Below are 18,226 nucleotides of genomic sequence, written 5' to 3' on the forward strand. Positions count from 1 at the left end.
GCCTACAGGTAGGACGGCAGGGCAGCAGCAGGTGTTGGCTGTCGGTAGGCTGGTATGGGATGAGGAGGGAGATCTGGGCAGCAGTCGGACGTCTATGTTTGGCTACCATGATGTACTAATATACCACTTCCTGCCAGAAAAATCATTTTGACCTCTAAGTCCACCTTTACATCCTGCCAATGTCCGGTTACACCATCTTCCCCATCCCATCCTGTCACTCCACTGTATTGAAATATCTATGGACACACAAGAACACAAACATCCAAACACACAGAAAACAAAACCTCTGTACAGGGAGACAACAACAACTGAGACCATTGAGTCATGACAAAGGAATAGTTTACAGTTTTTTAATATCATAATGGCACAAATCATAGCCATTTCTCCCATACAAAAATAAACAAATACTTCAATAGACTACATGTATGTACAAAATTGTAGATACTTTTCAATTCACCACAGCAGCAAGGACGTTCAGAGGCACTTGTTGGAGAATTGGGTCTCCTTAAAACTGGCTTTTTAAATGTATACACTGTAAGAGACTGGAAATATTACAATTAGTAGAGATATCAGTATCCTTTTTCTCTTAGTTCTTCTCCACATGTGGAATGTCAAACTTTCATCAATAAAATTGTAGATTCTGAATGTCATTTTTGTACAGTAAAATGATAAGTACACAGTCTTCCTACTTCCGAAAAAGGCACATCGTGCAGTCTGAGGCAGCTTTTTTTAAAAGACTACAAACACATAATTGTTCTTGTCTATAACAACTTAGCGAGATGTGGGACGCCATAAACTTTCTTCAACTTCCACTCTTCATGAGTCACATGTTCTATTCTATCTGTATAAAGGGACTTCATAGAAGCAGTGGATCGCTCATTCCTTGACAAAGACTAATGATGATAGTACTGCTCCATTGAAAATTTGGGTCAGCCGGTCAGTCCAACTTTCCTTTTTTGTTGGAAAATACAGTTAATTCCTTCTATAAGGTTTTGGATTCTACTGACACAGATGAACTTTTGGAAGAGAGTACAGACTATGAGAAATCATACACTAATCATCATCCAACATCCCTTGGTACTTGGCGATCCTTCTCATGCCCCTGGCTCTCTTTCTCCTGGCAACATTGTTGGCCACGCTCCTAAGGGTTGACATCTTCATCAGCCTGCCCTTATCCATGACTATCCGCGTTTCAAACTCCATCTTGGTGACGGGAACTGTCCCGCTGCGGGGATGACTGCGAGACTTAGCGACACGCTTTCTGATACTGTCCTTCAGCAGGGGGAGTATCTGTAGGAACATGAGATACCCAGCGATGGGGGTCAGACGACTTACATCCACCGCGCTGGTCTTTAGGAGTGCGGAACTCTCCGCAAACAGACGCATTCTCAACTTGTCCGATGCTAGCGGACAGATGGACTCCATGGCGTTGGCAAACTCTCCCTCCGTCATCGACCCGGGTTCTTTCCCCGGATGTAAGAACAACTTGACCTCAGCATCCTTCATTCTGGGCTCCCTTCCCCTCAGGATAGCGTTCATGATCCATTCTATCACCAAGGTCTTTGAGATCTTGTTCTCACTGAAGGATTGGTAACTCATGGACACAGTTTCGATCTCATCCTCGTGCAAGAAGGAGTAGATGCACTCCGCAAAGGCCTCGAAGTCGCGGACTTCCTTCCACTCGACGGCTTCGATCAGGTCTGCGACCGTCACGATGTACCGCATGGTCGAGGCGTCCAGCTGCCCGGCCAGGAGGAGAGCAAACATGTGCACCGTGCGGCTGATGTTCACCTGCTGGACCACACCTGTCAGGAAATCGTACATGGCCAGGTACGTTACCTCGTCGTCCAGGTATCGCTCGGAGAAGAAGGCATACAGGGCGTCCGTGAAGGACAGGGTGGGCTCGTCGTCCATGCCGCTGTCGTCTTGGAAGACCAAGGTGGCGTAGAACTGCTCGATGATGGACAGGACGCGCTCCTGGCTCAGAGGACGGGCGATGGCTCTTCCGATGTTCGACCGTTTCCTGTAGTCTGCCCAGATCTGCTGCGTAGTGTTCTTCATGGTTGATTCGTCCTCGCTGCTGTCTCCATTCGGCAAGTTTGCTGACGTGGCAACGCTTGCCCGCCTCCTGCTGTCTCCCGGTGCCTCTTGGTCTGAGTGCAAGGCGCAGACGCCTTGGTTAGAACTGGTATGAGACCCTACGCGCCTAGAACGAACCGAAGCGGCGGATTTGGACTTCCCGTCAACGTTGGCCTCCAACGGCAGCGACACCTGCGCTGTGTCGGGCATCTCAATGTTCACCCTCAGCTTGGGCCGTACCACTTTGATGTGGGTGCAGTTTTTAGGCAGTATGAAGACCTTGTCCTTCGTGGTGACCTTGTGGGGACATATGACTGTCTTTTCACCACAGCTGGGGCAGAAGGCACCCTCCTTGAACTCCTCAAAGTTTCTGCCGAAGTTGGTGGAGAAGTACAGCATGGCGGAGTACTTGCTGAGGATGTGTTCTTGCGAGGAGAAGGGGTCGTCGTTGGCTCCACCGTCACCTGTTTTATCCTCCTCCTCAAGTCCACTCTGCAGTGACATGGCCGAATCTGGAGAAATCAGAAAAAAATATTTAATGCTCATGCGTAACTAACACCAAGATGCTTTAGGTACCGGTATTCTATTTGACTGCTTGTTGATACCCGTTTACATGTGAAATTAATCTGTGAAAGCTAAAGAACATTGAAATGCCCATTGTTCTACTGTTTCATTGTTCTTGTTGGGCCCCCTGGCAGCTTTTTGGAACAGCAGGGGCCAATGTTGTTTGAAATTTTGAAGGAGTATGATTCGAGAAGGGGTCGACAGATGGTAATGACATTTGGTATGCAGATAGCTGACATAAGTGATGACTGACATAATTATCACCATTACATTGGGCTGACTACAATCAATCAATCATCCGAGGGCATCAGTATTGATGCATAAAGGCGGTACTTCTCCATAAAGTTCTATTTTTTTTATATGCCCACCAGCTGTCTCTTGTGATCTCCAGCTCTCACTGTCGAACACTTCTACACTGACTACACACTTAATACACATATAACAACACATCACTAGTTCACCTCTACCTCTGGACCTCAGACCTTCCCGTCCGGCCGAGCCCGTCTTACTGCCCGGACGGCTGGACTTCCTCCCGCTGCCGGGAGTCTTCATTCTCTGCTGCTGCTCCTCCTCCTGCTGCAGGCGGGCCTCCTCCATATCCTGCAGGTCCTTCGTCAGCGCGTCCTTGTGCTGACGGATCAACGCCAGCTCGTTCCCTAACTCTGCTACCGAAGCCTGGAACCTCTCCTGGGTATTCTGGAGCTGATGGGCAAAACAGGACAAAATGTTATGCAAGGAGACAGTTTACTTAAGTGACTGGATAGATCTGGAAATGGTCAGACATTTCAGGTTTCTGCCTTTCGAGTGGCATCCATCCAGTTGCTTGTCAGTGACTGTCTCCTTGCGTATCTTATCTCCTGGATTGATGCTTGAAGAAATTTCTCTATATGGTAAAGCTCCTAATCAGTGCCCCTGTCCCATGCAACCCTTCAGTGAAAATATAGAAATGAAAAAAGATTTATTGAACAAGAAAATAGTAGACACGACCAGCTGTAATCATGGTTCAGCCAAATTCTCATTGGCGAAACTGCAAATCATATTATATTTAATGGACAGCCAGGATGAGTTTAATATTGGAAACATCCAAAGTTTAATTGCTCACCTCCACATCGAGTTTGTCTATCTGCATCTCGTTGTCCGAGTAGTTTGGGTCGTTGACGTTGTCTGTCTGGACACTGGAGGAGAGCTGGAGCAGGTGGGCTTCCATGTAGGCATCAAACTCTACGGAAAGATGAGTAGGTCAATCTTTCTCTAAAAATATCAACAGGTCTGAGCTACATACATGAAACTGTATGTTATGGTACTATGAATGGCTCTGAATGACAATTGGCAGATGCTGTCTCTATCTACATCATTTTGTAAGGAACAGTTCTATTTGTGAAGAGCTTGAATGTTCAATGTGCCAACCTACACCATCCATTTGACTTAAGATGCTCAACTGTCTATAACATGTCATCTAGATTTCTTTGTCGTTGTTGTTTTAAACTGTCAAACATGTATACAAAATAACTGTAGCAAGAACACAATCAATGTGAATCATACAGTCAAATTGTGCTAGTGACCATCATTGTGGTCACTCATTGGTAGTCCCTTAGATTACTTTGCTCAAAGATTGATAAATGAATAAATAAATAAATTGACCTAATTGCCTATCTAAGTCACCACCAATCTAGTTTGACCATTTTCCCTTGAGTGGTCGCTCTAGACTGATTGGACAATGGTTTAAGTTCCTACCTTCCAACAGGGAGTTTTGGATGGACAACATCTGACTTTCTAGTCTCTTGACATTCTCAATGTCTGTCACAAGTTTGGCCTGTGGGAATAAAAATACAAAAATACAATGTTATAAGTATACTACATTTAGAAGTATTGTTGCCTGATGCTCTTTTAAACAGTTATGGTATGGTCTAAAAAATTTTTTATCCAAACATATTGTATTAGAAACATAGTGGCTTTCTCAAATTTTGATCATGGTCATACATGTAGGGCTCTACTCACCTTTTTACTTGTGAGCACAGGCTTTCTTGCTAACAGTCTCTTGGGCATCGAGTCTGTAGGGTACATGGTGTGGAATGCTGAAATCAAAACAACAAAGGGTCAAAACCAGGGAAACAATTGCTAGGCTGACAAAGCAACTACTAGTATAAAAAGGTATGAGCTAGCCATCATTAAAGCCTTTCTTTTCTTGTATTCTTTATATATTTCAAGTTCTCTTTTCCCAATGTTTTCAGGAATATATGATTATGAATATGATGAAGGAACAAAATGTATGCTACCTTCTTGCATTTTGTCAAAGCCGGTCTTGTATTGCGTCATGTAGTTCAGCTCTTCTGTCAGTCTGCGTATGTCTGCCTGTAGGTTTGCAATGTCCTGTTCATATGAGGCTTTTGCCCTCTCAAAGGCATTTTTGTCCTCCTCCATAGCTGCATGCAACCTGCGAAAACGAGTCGAAACAAACAGAGGTTGGTTCACATTCAAATCACTCTGTGCTGTAGTGCGCTTACTGTGACTACCTTGATACGAATTGGCATAGGCGGGCAGAAGATAGAACAAACATTTTTGCGGTGCAGTGAAGTCAGGTCGCCGCAAAAATGAATCCATTGTGAAAATGTCAATATTTACAGTACTAACTGTACAGTCATTCCAGGGTCAAACAAAGCCTATGTTGTTCTATGAATCCTACTAATCTGACCCAGACAGCACCAATGTTTAAGTCTCTTTACTAACTTTTTAATGTCCTGGTTCCTGGCATGAACCTCAGACTCCAGCCCCTCCACTGTGTCATTCAGCCCATCAATGTCCTGTCTCAGATCTTGGTTAACTGCTTCCAGGGCTTGGAACTGGTGCTGCTTTTCTCGCAATCTGTATATTGGGAGAGGTAAGAAAAGCATAGTTGTTCACAAATATTTTTTAAAGAGAGGGAACTTAAGAGACTTAAAAACAACAAACTGAACATGCAGAAAGCATAATATGCAAATTTTGCAGTGTAAGTAAGGGACAAAGTTCAGAGTACCAAAAAGAATTTCTTCCATCTTAAACCTTTATTCTTACTAAGATGCTGCCTTTTGGCAATGAATGTGTATGGATTATGGCATTAGTGTACTACATGTAGTATGAATTATGGATTTTGTGATTGAGCTTGTATCAAAGCTATCCCAAGATTTGTTCATGTCTTGTTCACCTCTCTTTTGCAGCATCCAGTTTGTCCTGTAGATCTTCAGCTTTCATGTTCCTGAAACAGGATGGTCAACAGTTTGGAATGTTGGTAATGGACACTTGCATGTTCATTTTTCACATTGCAAAGTTTGATGTTGTTAACATGTAATTGATTTACATAAAAATGTGTTGTTGTTGCTATTGTTTATCATGATACCCCTTAGTCTTTTTGGGCTCAGAAACAAATTGACAAAAAAACAAAACAACATCCTGTCCTTACGAAGCAAGTATTTTATGCCTCTGACTTTAGATGAGAAAAAACGTAACGGGGACAGTTCTAGAGTTGTTGAACATCATTTAAGTCTTTCTTGGAACTACTTCAGAATTGATATAAATTATATAGGACTGCCACACTTTCCAGTAGCATGTGGAGGCCAGTGGTCCTGTTCTGTCTCCTGACAAAAAAGTTATGAGTTTGAATCTTGGCTGTGTAACTCACCAGACATGCAAGCTACTTGAAAGGGTGGCATTCTTAGGACAGGATGTTAAACAGTGGTCCAGCCTTTTTATTGAATCCTGAACCTGTAAATACTGTATATTATACGTAGTGTCTGCCTTCTCTGTCACGACCTACATGTAAGGAAGATCCTCTGATCATTGAGTAATCACTAAACTGGTTTGAGATTCACACTTTCACCTTATTCACATCAGTTGGTAGAGCATTACAGAACTTCGTAGATTTGCCCACAAACAAAACGTGTAAAAAAAAACCTTATTTCTACCTAGTTATATTACAGTGTGTAGTTATAAAAATGTTATTTTTCAAGGCCAACCTTTCATCATAAACTCTTTTGACCAGTGTGAAGTATGGCACTTTCTGGATGAAAGTTGCAGCATCAGTGTTGCTGACAGGTTGTTTGGCGGCTGTGCTGGTCAGTGTCGGGCTGTATACGGCATCTGGGAGACACAGGGAGAAGAGTTTTGTTACATTTCAATTGTTTACAGTTAACCTTGCACTGATGAATCATGAAAGTGACATGATGATACGAATGGGAATTTTATTTCAACACCCAACATAAACACAACCAACGTCCATAGAACCAGCTAATGTAGTACTAACAGGTAGATCTAGTAGTAATGAAACAGTGCTTACATTACGTATACAATCTCTGTGGATTTATCTTTGATTAATTGGAAGTCTGACAATCCTTGAAATGCAAGGTGTTGGAGTAAAGCTGCAGAGTAAAGTTTCCGTGTTTTCAGGGCCCTTTCTAAAAGTGACCTATGCAATTTTGTATAGTGCTGTGCTGACAGTACGGAACAAACATACCATACAGCTCATCACGGATGAGTTGTGCTATCTTTGAGTAGTGGCCAAGATGTGGCAGCAGGTCGTCCAAGACACGGAACACGGTGATCATTCGCTGCTCTGAAGGCTCCGCATCTTTCATTCCTTTCTCATCCAGTAGTTCCAGCAGATACTTATTTGCTGGAAAAATGAAAAGTTTAAGTTGTGCTTAGTCTTGACTCAGAGGAAATCTTTTATTGCATGCTGGGCGATGTTTACGACAACAACAATAACAGCAACTCAATAAAGCAAACAGGCCTTCCATTGACGTCATAATGATTACTAGTATATATTCCCCTGGCGATCATGTTGGTGGCTAATTGGATTAAGCACTGGTAATCCAACATGGCGCGGATGACGTCTAATTAGCCTGTATTCATTGACATGCATTCTCTAGAAAAGTTCCGGGTCTCTACCTTTAACTTATTCAATTGTCATAAGTTCTCAGAAAAGTACAGTATATAGATTTTGTTATGCTATTAATGTTCATTGATAATCACTTGTTTGATCAAATCCCAGTGCCTCAATCATTTACTTTTCCCCATTCTTGTGACTTTGTTGTACTTTTTGGCCCTACTAGCTAATCATAACAACATGGTTTACGGAATTTTCAAGGGTTGAACCACAAATTTGTTCTGGGGGGTCTGCAAACTTGAAAGGTATATTTTTCTTCCAGTTGTATGGTATTTTCTTGGGTTTCTCTTAATTTTATGAATAACTTATATTATAGACTTCATCGTGCAAATATCTTCCCATACAAAGTTTTCTAAAACTTTTTGTAAACTTCTGCCATAACATTACTAACGTTAGTATTAACAACTTTAGTAACCCCTCCCCCGGGGCCCCCTCCATATGCGATGAAGTTCTTTACCGGGTGAGTTCGCGTCCAAGATACTTTCCCCACCGCCAGTGGTCGCAGCCATCGTGAATACACCGAACTAAATTCTTAACAAAGAAGAATCCATATAACTCGGTGAAGTAAGCGATTTGCGGTCAAGTTTCTTCACTCCAAGTTGGCCGTGCGTTGCTAAGAAACGGTCGGACCGCGGAACTGAAAAACATTGGTGTGAGACCAACTTCCCGTCATGCTTTACGCCCATCGTAGAGGCTGACGGGATAGATGTGTGTATTGACCAATCAGAGTAAGGCTTGTAATGCCCATGTTGACCAATCACAGGAGGTCTTGTCTAGCACGTAGTTTGAAACGGATTGGTAACAGACAAAGTTTGATTTCAACATCAGGCCAAAAAAAGGAGCATATCTCAGCCTGTATCATTTGAAAACTTAATTTTCGGCGTCTACACGTGATGTAGCAATGGCTATAAGCAGGTAGGTTTTGCCTTATTTTGTAGTTCGACTGATATTGCTAAATCTTAAGACGATTATGTTTACACAATTTTGTTGTGGCGAGCGTTGATCGTTTCAGGCATAGCGTGCCCTGTGTACTGTAGTGGTACAAATATAACGTATAACTGCTCATGTCATGATCGCTACAATTTCTCAATTTCGATCCTTCCATAGTTATCATTTTGATGAAATACAGGTACAGTAATTCATATATAGCTTTTAAATTTTAGGCGACATGGATATATAAACGAATGATTTATCTGTGTCTGTATGTGCCTGCTCTAAAATAGTTTTACCTCCAACTTCCCAAGCCTTGTGCCTTGCATGCTTCAAATCCGTTTCAAAATTAAGAATTTGATTCTCGGTGATAGCATGGCTATTTTTCAATGAAATGACAAGTCCCTGTGAAGGTGAAGTTAATGTTGCGATGAAAAATGTGCTCAAGCTAACGTTTTTAAATACTAAAATAGATTCAAATGTTGAAGAGGATGTTTATTTTTGCGTGTAGTACTAGTAAGAGTAATGCTGAGAAAATGGCCAACGAGCTGGCCCACAGTCTGGAGGCCACCATGGGGAGACTACAGAACATCTGGGACGAGATCGGCATCATGGAAGAACAGAGAAAAGACAGGAGGAAAGTCGTACTTCATCATCTACAGGTTAGGTCTCGAGACTCTCTGCATACAATTGTTTTATTTGGGGTTGGAGCAAAATATGTGTTTTTGATTTTTCCAAGTAGTACTGTCAGACTGTCAGTAGCATGCATGAAAACTGGATAGACTTGGAAAAATTGGAAATGGACCCAGTTGCTTGAGTAACTGTTTTCTTGCATATCTTTAATATTCACCTGGATGTCTACCCTTCAAGTTCAACGACTGTCAAAAATGTATTGGAAACACAAATTACGGTACAATGTATTTGTGGTGTCAAAAACCACAATGAAAGTTTCAAGATTTTCAGTTAAGTTTGTCTTCTGATCAATCGGGTGGATTTTTTTCGCACCAAAAATTTGCATGCTCTAGGTTAGACACCAACAGTAACACAATAGCATTTCACAAACAATTAAACCCATTGAGTGACAATGGATTTGTCTGGTTTTTGTATAATTGGTGGTTACAGCCCAGCTGTGACTGTCTGAAAGTTATCAGTTTTTGTTGATCTCCAGGTAGAAATTGGGTGAAAGATTTATAATGACTGGGGTTTGACAGGAAAACTGAACTTTTTCAAAAGCCTGACATCAACAGAAGTTGAAATCTCACTCGGTACCCTAAAATAAAATAAAAAGTATGACTGCCACATTAGAAAAAGTTAACCGTGTTAACTTGCTGTTATCAAGATCTTTTCAAGAATGTTTTGAACATCTCAGTCCTGCATTCTGAAGTGCACATAGCATACTAATACTTAGTAATACTAGTAGTAATACTGTTGGGATTATATTTACTGATCCTGAATTAGTAGATCTCTTTGAATTCACTGTTTTTCCCATGTAGCATACTGTGACATGACAGTTTATGTCACTCTCTAAATTTGTCCTAACAGTTCATAGATTGCCTTTTTTCTGTTTCTGGAGGGCTACTGTCAGGGCTGTCTCCAAGACCCGTCCCTCCGTCCCAGGACGGAAATTTACTTGTTGAGACGGAAAAAAATGTCACCCTGTCTGTCCCAAAATCTGAACTTTATGACATGAAATGGATGAAAATGTTTCTTCGTAAGCTAGAAATGACAAATTTAACAACGAAAATTCAAAACATCGTCTCCTAAACAATGAATGAGTGGGACGGAAAAAATTCAAAGCTGGAAACAGCCCTGAATGGCTCTTTACTTGGGATCAACGTTGTATGCATATTGTTCAATGCTTGTTTCTGTTTGAATCAGGCCTTGCTAGAGGAGATGGTTGCAGAAGAAGAAAACCTGCGGACACGGTTACTACAGAGTGTAGAGGACTGTGGCAAGGAGTTGCTGAAGATCAGCAAAGAGCTGCATGTACCTGTCTATGAGGTAAACAAATCCTCTAAAAAGTCTTATTTTCACAACAGTGTATTGGGGAATGGTTCTGTACAAGTATATAGTGCAGTCCATGTTACTTAGAATAAACCACTGTGAAATAAAAAAAAAAGATGTTCCACAGTTATAACTAAATGTAATTCAATGAATGTATCCAGATTCCTACAGCTTTCTGGAGTCATATCCTCCTTAGTGATCACATTGATTTGTTTTATTCTATTTTACTACAGCCAGAAGAAGGCCTCACCATACTGACTCTAGAGAAGGAGTTGCGGATCCGCGTGGACACCCTGTCGAAGGAAAAACATGACAGGATGAAGCAGCTGGGTTCACTACAGGAGAAGGAGCAGCAGTTGTGTGACACGTTGTGCACCACACCCTTCTACATTGCACCAGACACTGTCCCCAGTAACGATCAACTGGCCAAACTGAGACAACACATCAGTACTCTGCAGACAGAGAAGGTTGGAGCACCATTACTAGTATCACTGGTTTATTTTAGAAAAAAATACATGTTCAACAGTGGCAGCTAGTAGGCTGACTTGATGTTTGAGTCAGGACATAACAACAAATTAAAATCATATCACTTATTATTATTATTATTATTATTATGCATATCTCATCCTTGAAGGCAGTTAATGATATGTATCACCCAGACCTATGATCTGTCCATCTCTGTTAATAAAAATTGGGTGGGGAGAGTTTGTTTGTCTTAGATTCATTAGTTTTTAGTTTACAGGTACTTTTTATGTTAGGAAAATAATGTTCTTGTGACATAACTTCAAGGAAATCTACATAGCAGGTAATGCAGCAACTCTTATTGGAAGTATCACATGAACATAATGAGTATGACCCGCTAGCCTTTACGGAAATCCTTATATTGCACGCCCTTTAACTCTAGAGATTCCTGATTGCATTGGTGCACAGTAAAATATTGAAGTTGATAAGTTTTTGTAACTCTTCTATGTCTGATAGAACACCAGGCAAGAAGTGTTCCTGGAGACCAAACGAAAGATCATCACTTTCCTGGACGACCTTGACCTGACCCCAAACTCGTCCTTTGAGCGGGATGTAGTGTGTGAAGACGAGGAGTCATTTGTGCTCTCCAGCGACAACATGGCGACGCTGAAGACGCTGTGCGCAGAGGTAGGTACAGGAGTTGTGCAGGTACTTCTGCTGATGTCCAACTGCACCTAATCTACACAGTTCCATGTACTAGCACCAGGTATTTACTGTTATTTTCGTGGGACTTAATTTTGAGATAGGAGAGGAAATTAGGTTTTTGTGGCAGTTTGCGTTTGAAACATATCTTCACAACATTATGATTTGGCGGTGATGATGTCACTGCGAGAACCGCTAAAAAACCACAGTGAACATTTCTTGTGATTTTTGTCTGGTGTGCTGATCATTACCACTTGGGAACTGCAAAAAAAAATGAATTGGTTACTACATGTTACTACAGCTGCTGGAAAAACATACCAGGACCAACTTGACACATTTCAGAACTTATAAAGTGCCGAAGGAATAAGGCAAGGAAGTAATGTGCATATGTCAGTTGAAACATTGTTCTAACTTCTATACTGTCCCAAAGAAATTACACTTGTGGTAAAACGCTAACCCCACGCTGTCCCACACCAGCTGGAGAAGAAGCAGAACGACCTGATAGCGCTGGCGTCGGACCTGAGGATACAGGTGACCACTCTGTGGGACAGACTCATGGTCGAACAGTCCGAGAGAGAGGCATTCAACAGAGGCAACCAGGGCTTCAAACCCAGGGTCTTGAAAGCGGTAAGAAGTCACCAGATTCTTCCAATATTTAAGAGATTTGCCTTGTACGCAGCTTGAGTGTAAATGTCATAATAACATGTTCAGGTAGTAGGCACGCCTACAGTCTTAGAAGTTTTTGTCATGTATTTTTGATATCCATCTAAGATATAGTGTTTTGAGCATTTGGAAGATGACTTTTTACAAGTCATTTCTGGCAAATGCATGCATTTACCTAGCTATTTGCAGTGATTGATAAAAGTCATACACTTCAGGACTTGTTCTACATTTAGATAACAACATCAAAGATGTACCTTGAATAAGATTTCCTTGTTAATGTAGAATTTTGTGTTTGGATTTACCAGTAATTTTGATAGTCACCTCTGTGACTTGCACTTGTAAAGATTAAGACAGAGGACTGTGTTGCTGATAACAGTCTACTTTGCTTCTATTCTGACCAGTTACGTGAAGAGATTGAGCGGTGCAGGGAGCTGAAGCTACAGAACATCCGGCGTTACGTGGAGGGACTACGGGCAGAGATCACACAGTTCTGGAACAAGTGCTACTTCAGTCAGGAGCAGCGCAACCAGTTCACAGAATTCTTCAGTGGTGAGTTTAGGAATAAAACAACAATATCTTGACAATTTTAGAAAACACTCTCCCATAGATGTGATTGTTTAAAGAGGGTTAGAAAAATCTTTTGATATGTACGATATATACAAGATATGTGAGTCACAACGTTGGGTTTTGTATGTTGTCATGCTCTGTCATCTTGAAAATTTTCTTAAAGGGGCTGCTGTTTTGTTTTCATCCTTGTGTTAAGAAACAACCATTGTCTGGTGTTAAAAGTTGAAATCCTTCCCATATAAGGCAGTGCCATTTCTGTATTTCCTTGGCCACACAGTTGTGTGAGCACTACAGCAGGGGGCTAGTCCACTGGTAGGGATGTGTGTTTAACTACCATACTCTTTCTCATAAGAGCTGAGTGCCAAGCAGAGAAAGCAATAGTATGTTTCATAATTTTAAAGTCTGCCATCATACAAAATTCTAGAAATGTCATAGAATGGAGAAAACAATTTTTTTCTCAATATGTCTTTGTGTTTCTGTGTCAGACGACTTTACTGAAGACCTGTTGGAGGTCCATGACCAGCAGGTGGCCAGCCTGAAGCAGTACTACGACAACAACCGGGACATCCTCAAGTTTGTGGAGAAGTGGGAGGACCTCTGGAAGAAGATGCTGGAATTTGAGGTGAGAAAATAAAAACAACATCACAATAATGATAGACAAATGGTAGTGATGACCAAAGACAACGTGAACTTTCTGATTGTCTCAGTTCTACTTTGCTGTTAAAAACGATATATGGTGGAAACTATATGTGCCTGGTAAACAATGTGTTAATATGATAATTAATCATTACAACATTTTGGACACTTGGAATGTTAAAGATCATTGATTAAAAGAGTAGTAAGCATTCAACAAGCGATCCCAGACTTGCTTACATCAAGCATGCTTTTAAAAAAAAAGAAGATTGATTTAAGTTTGCGGGGACTTATTTTCGCAGTAGAGGGGGGAAAGAAGGCGTTTGTGGCCCCGATTGTAACAGTAGGATGCAGTGAGAGGTCAAAGTGAAAACTACAAAGTTTAACATAAACCAATGGAGCTTTTAACTTTCACGATTTAAAGTACATGTGCTATTGTTGTATCATTTTCCAGAGAAGAGCCAATGACCCTTCACGTTACAACAATCGTGGTGGCGGTCTGCTTCAAGAGGAGAAAGAGAGGAAGAAAGTCCACAAACTTTTGCCCAAGGTCAGTTCTATATCTATGAATAAACATCACATGATATCTTAATGCTATGGTCTTACCTATTATACAAACATATTCTATGTATGTGTATTCATGCTGAGGTTAATAATTTACCAGAGCAGTTGTGGTGCGATCTGTAGTGTGGTTTCTAAAACAGAAATCAAAGTCTTTCTGGACTTTTCTATCAATAGATTTTTTTAGTCTCATCAAAATGTATACACATAATTGTACCTCTTTACCAATCTTACTGCAGTCTTCCACCAATCTTAGAATTTTGAATATGAGCACTGTTAACATAACAAAGATAAAAGTAAAATGAGTAAACATATGTGTCAAATGAGTAAAAATGAGTGAAAGTATTGTCTGAATGAGCATAGCAGTCTACCAGGCTTATGTTTGATTATCTATGGGTGGGTACCAGAAATTGAGAATAGAACATTAATTACAAGAAAAAAAGCATCCAAATAAATGGGAAACTACACTTTAGTTTTTACTAAACAGTAGCATACATGTTTGTTCTGGCCCCAAAACAGGTCCACAAATGTGTTTTTTTACATCTGAACTGGTAGCCCTCAGAGAATATACGGGGAATTCCTCTGACTACAATTAAGTTTGTGACACTTCAGACACATCTTCAATCAAGAGATTGTTGTGTTTTTGAGTTTGCAGTTGAAACAATCGTAAGAACGCAATGCAAGACAGCACACGTTTGCGGTGTGATGGGTTTGTGATGCAAGCTCACCATGAAAACCGTAAACAAGTTTTTTCTTTAAACCACTGCAAAGATTTCACAATATAGTACCTTTCCTCACTTTTCATACAGGTTGAGGAGGAAGTGTCCAGGGCCATCAAGGAGTATGAACAGAAGACAGGTCAACCCTTCCTCGTGGATGGCTGTCCGTTCCTAGACTACGTCACGGCACAGTGGAACAAGCACAACGAAGAGAAGGAGCAAGAAAAGCACCGGAGGGTAAGCAGGAAAATCAAGATAGCATTCTTGAAATTTTGAAACAGTCAGAAGTTTCAGCACACAGCAATAGTACTAGTTCATCTCTGATAGATTTCAGAAAGTCAACCTAAAGTTTGTCTTTTGTGCAGCATGTGGCTAAGGCCAAGCAGCTGGAGGAAGAGCAGAAGAATGGGTCCAGGCCTGCTACAACCCCCAAACGGCGCTTCCTCACCACACCAACCAAGACTCCCACAAAGAGAAAGGTAAATCTTATGATTACTTTCTTAAGACCAAAAATCTACTTGAATTCGTTTCTCATTTGATTATTGTCTACCTTGCAAATTGCTGCCTTTGAATGAAAGAGTAATATGATTTGTTTCTATAGAAAACTTTCAAGTCAGACAGTAGAGAAAAAAACATTCAGAAATTGAAGTATACAATAAGGGGTTGTTAGAAAGATTACATGTACAAAGTCATGTATAAGTCAAAGTCATGAAAAGACATACTAGGATCCTCGTGTGGTTTTACTCGGAGCACTGAACCATAGCTGCCAAAGAATCCTCTTCTATGTTCGTACTGTGCACTATTGCCCCACAATACCCATCTGTAAGTTATTTTATAATAAATAATGTAACAATATTAAGACTGCACATTAATTGTTTATATTTCTATGTTTAATATCTTATCATGTCCACACCTTGGTAAGAAGACCTACACACTGTGTGTATCTAACCTAGTCAAATGTTATGTTGATGATAAATAACTTGTGTTTTAATTAACCAAACTACGTGTGTTCACAGATGGACGGGACGTTTGGTCCCTCTCCTAGTCCTGCCAAAAAGACCCCCATGCACCACTCCAGTGTCATGTTTGCCTCTCCCCTGCACCGCCCTCCCCGATCCTGCAAGGTACGATGACGGCAGCAGAACAAGTCTCCGTTAGATGCTGTCACATGTGTGGTAGCAGCATAGCGCTGTGTAGAACTGCATGAATGTAGAAATATCAGAGACTTTATACAGACTGGGCTTTAATCCTCAGTGCTAGTGCTACAGCATTGATAGTGTACCTCAAACATTCCTTCTTTTTGTTTGAATCCCCACTTCATTAAATTGACAAATGAGAGAAGACTTGTACGCAGAATCATTTAAACTTTATCATTAAACAGTAAGGATAATGTTTTATAACGCACAAGATGTATCAATGTGGGTTTGTATTGGTGTAAGAACACATAGCCTGGATGCCATCTTTGTTAGTTTTCTGCGGCTCCAATACTCACCGCTTAGTTAGTAAGCAGAGAGTATGGGGGCCTCGAAAAACAAACAAGGATGGTACCCAGGCTAAAGAATAGTAGTACAGTATCGGAGCACGGTAAAAATCTTTAAAAGATGACACAATGCTGAGACAACTTTGATTAAATCTGTCAGACTGTTGTGTTACAGAAGACGCCAAAGACTCCGGGCAACCGTCTTCCGAAGCAGAACCGCCCGCCGCTCCCGGGCAGCGGACTGCGGAAAGCGCTGGCGGAAAGAAACACCCCTGACAGGAGCCATGCCGGCTTTAGCACCTCCACGATGAGTGGAGCCTCCTCCGGTACTAACACAAGTTTGATGTCCTGTGGCACGTACTCAGAGTTCTCAGTAAGGCGGCAATCTTGTTTTTGTGCTGTGGGCGTTTCTGTGTTTTCCCTTCTTTTGTTGTGTTTTTATCATCCTCCTCATAATGCTAACTTTCTGGTGATTTTGTACTTTTGCTGTTCAGTGCTTTGTGTCTTAAGCTAACCCTGCATGCATAAGTGCTTTGTGAAATGATTTAAAGTTAGCTGCTTGTTGAATTGGTTCTGTGGTAAAAAGTAACACAACTAATGAAAACAGTGTATTGCATGTCAACACAGGGTTTGCACATGGTATGAAAAATCCCAAATCTGAGTTTGTATTGGCTCCAAATTAGAAAATTGAACTTGCTTCATTTTCTACAACTATAAGTTCACATATTTACTGTTTTTCATACTAAGCGGTGAAGAACAAGCTCCATGAACAATACAAACAATTCATGTAACGTGTGCAAACCCTTGCAACTGTTGACATCATTGATGTGTCCGTACATAATGCGTTTAGTCCACATTGTTTGTTAGCTCCGTCTTAACGCTTAAATTTGTTTTTTCAGCGTGAGTTGCGCACCGACTGCCGCAGCAGTGTGATTAATAGTACCAGGTCTCCAGACGAAGAAGTGGTGCACCTCTAAGACTATGTCTGAAAAGGAGATCTTTTGTAGATCCCCATTATGAATATCTATGTTTTAAAGCATCATTAATCTCGGATACCCCTCTTAATGTCTTATACCACTTGCAGAGGAGGGTGTAGTAGACTTTTGCCACGATTGTTTGATAACAGGTGTTTTTAAGGGTGAAATAGGCAAGCCTGTCTTGTCGAATGTAAGTAATGTTGCTGTTTTGTATAGAGTTGTATGTAGCATCTACATTGTACATAGCAGTATATTAGAATAACTTGTTTTGTTCATTGCCACGTATATAGAGTTGTATTCTTCTCTTATCTCTTACATGTCTGTAACTGTCTTTAATTTTTCGCTCAGAAAGAGGTGTGCTTCAGTATGTACTGTCACCAATAGATGCACCTCTGCATACATATTCATATTTGCTCATCGAATAAAAGACAAACAAGGTGAAGCTATTGTCATTTTTTGTTCATGGACATAAGATTTTAGCCACTGACTTTTGGAAAGTCATTTTTTTTTCTTCCTGCTTTTTTGAAGGGCTGATGTTGCAAGATTTTTAAAAATAGAAGGTGAAATGGCATTTGACGATTCAAAAAGTTGACTTTTGATGTAAACTTCTCTATAAGTACATGTATAGACACACAAGTGAATGTTTCCTATCACATAGCCACCAAACATTTTGTCATGACATTTTGTTATACCTTGCACTCAATGCATTTTAAGTGATCCAAAAATCCCTTAAAGATTGTATGAAATATAAAAGATGTCGGTTCATGTGTATTCTGTTTTCTTATGTCTATGATGCAATCTACACTATCCATGTCAAGGCCTTTTTCACCCTTAATGTGGACTTATGTAGTTTGGAATATAATCATTAAAACTACATGTGATTATGTACGTCTTGTGTTTTGAGTGAATTACAATCAATGTATTTTAGCTTTTACACATTCTCACCTGTTTGTTCGTGTCATGCTTC

At 40.7% G+C, this 18,226-nt stretch overlaps 2 protein-coding genes across 6 annotated transcripts; one reads left to right on the top strand and one right to left on the bottom strand.

The window, feature by feature from the left end:
* Nucleotides 1–336: 336 nt before the first annotated feature.
* On the bottom strand, nt 337–8,216 carry LOC136430482 (uncharacterized). 2 transcript variants are annotated; one of them, XM_066421149.1, is made up of 11 exons: nt 8,019–8,216; nt 7,130–7,288; nt 6,633–6,756; nt 5,825–5,875; nt 5,371–5,505; nt 4,920–5,077; nt 4,642–4,718; nt 4,378–4,456; nt 3,746–3,864; nt 3,111–3,345; nt 337–2,591 (listed from the first exon to the last, which is right to left on the bottom strand). In XM_066421149.1, the coding sequence occupies exons 1-11, from the start codon at nt 8,068–8,070 to the stop codon at nt 1,054–1,056; spliced, it is 2,727 nt and encodes a 908-aa protein (XP_066277246.1). In that variant the 5' UTR covers nt 8,071–8,216; the 3' UTR covers nt 337–1,053. The 2 variants fall into 2 exon arrangements, with proteins under 2 accessions (XP_066277246.1, XP_066277245.1); XM_066421148.1 differs by having other exon boundaries at nt 3,105–3,345.
* Nucleotides 8,217–8,323: 107 nt separating this feature from the next.
* Nucleotides 8,324–18,147, top strand: LOC136430484 (protein regulator of cytokinesis 1-like). Of its 4 annotated transcripts, none has more exons than XM_066421151.1 (14): nt 8,324–8,476; nt 9,003–9,153; nt 10,370–10,492; nt 10,729–10,962; nt 11,474–11,644; nt 12,137–12,286; nt 12,724–12,871; nt 13,375–13,511; nt 13,977–14,072; nt 14,893–15,039; nt 15,168–15,281; nt 15,819–15,926; nt 16,443–16,655; nt 17,182–18,147. In XM_066421151.1, the coding sequence occupies exons 1-14, from the start codon at nt 8,463–8,465 to the stop codon at nt 17,257–17,259; spliced, it is 1,884 nt and encodes a 627-aa protein (XP_066277248.1). In that variant the 5' UTR covers nt 8,324–8,462; the 3' UTR covers nt 17,260–18,147. The 4 variants fall into 4 exon arrangements, with proteins under 4 accessions (XP_066277248.1, XP_066277250.1, XP_066277251.1 ...); XM_066421153.1 differs by having other exon boundaries at nt 16,443–16,608; XM_066421152.1 differs by having other exon boundaries at nt 8,325–8,476; nt 16,458–16,655.
* The last annotated feature ends 79 nt before the right edge of the window (nt 18,148–18,226 follow it).

Source organism: Branchiostoma lanceolatum, chromosome 3 (assembly GCF_035083965.1).
Source record: "Branchiostoma lanceolatum isolate klBraLanc5 chromosome 3, klBraLanc5.hap2, whole genome shotgun sequence".
Classification (NCBI taxonomy): Eukaryota; Metazoa; Chordata; class Leptocardii; order Amphioxiformes; family Branchiostomatidae; genus Branchiostoma; species Branchiostoma lanceolatum.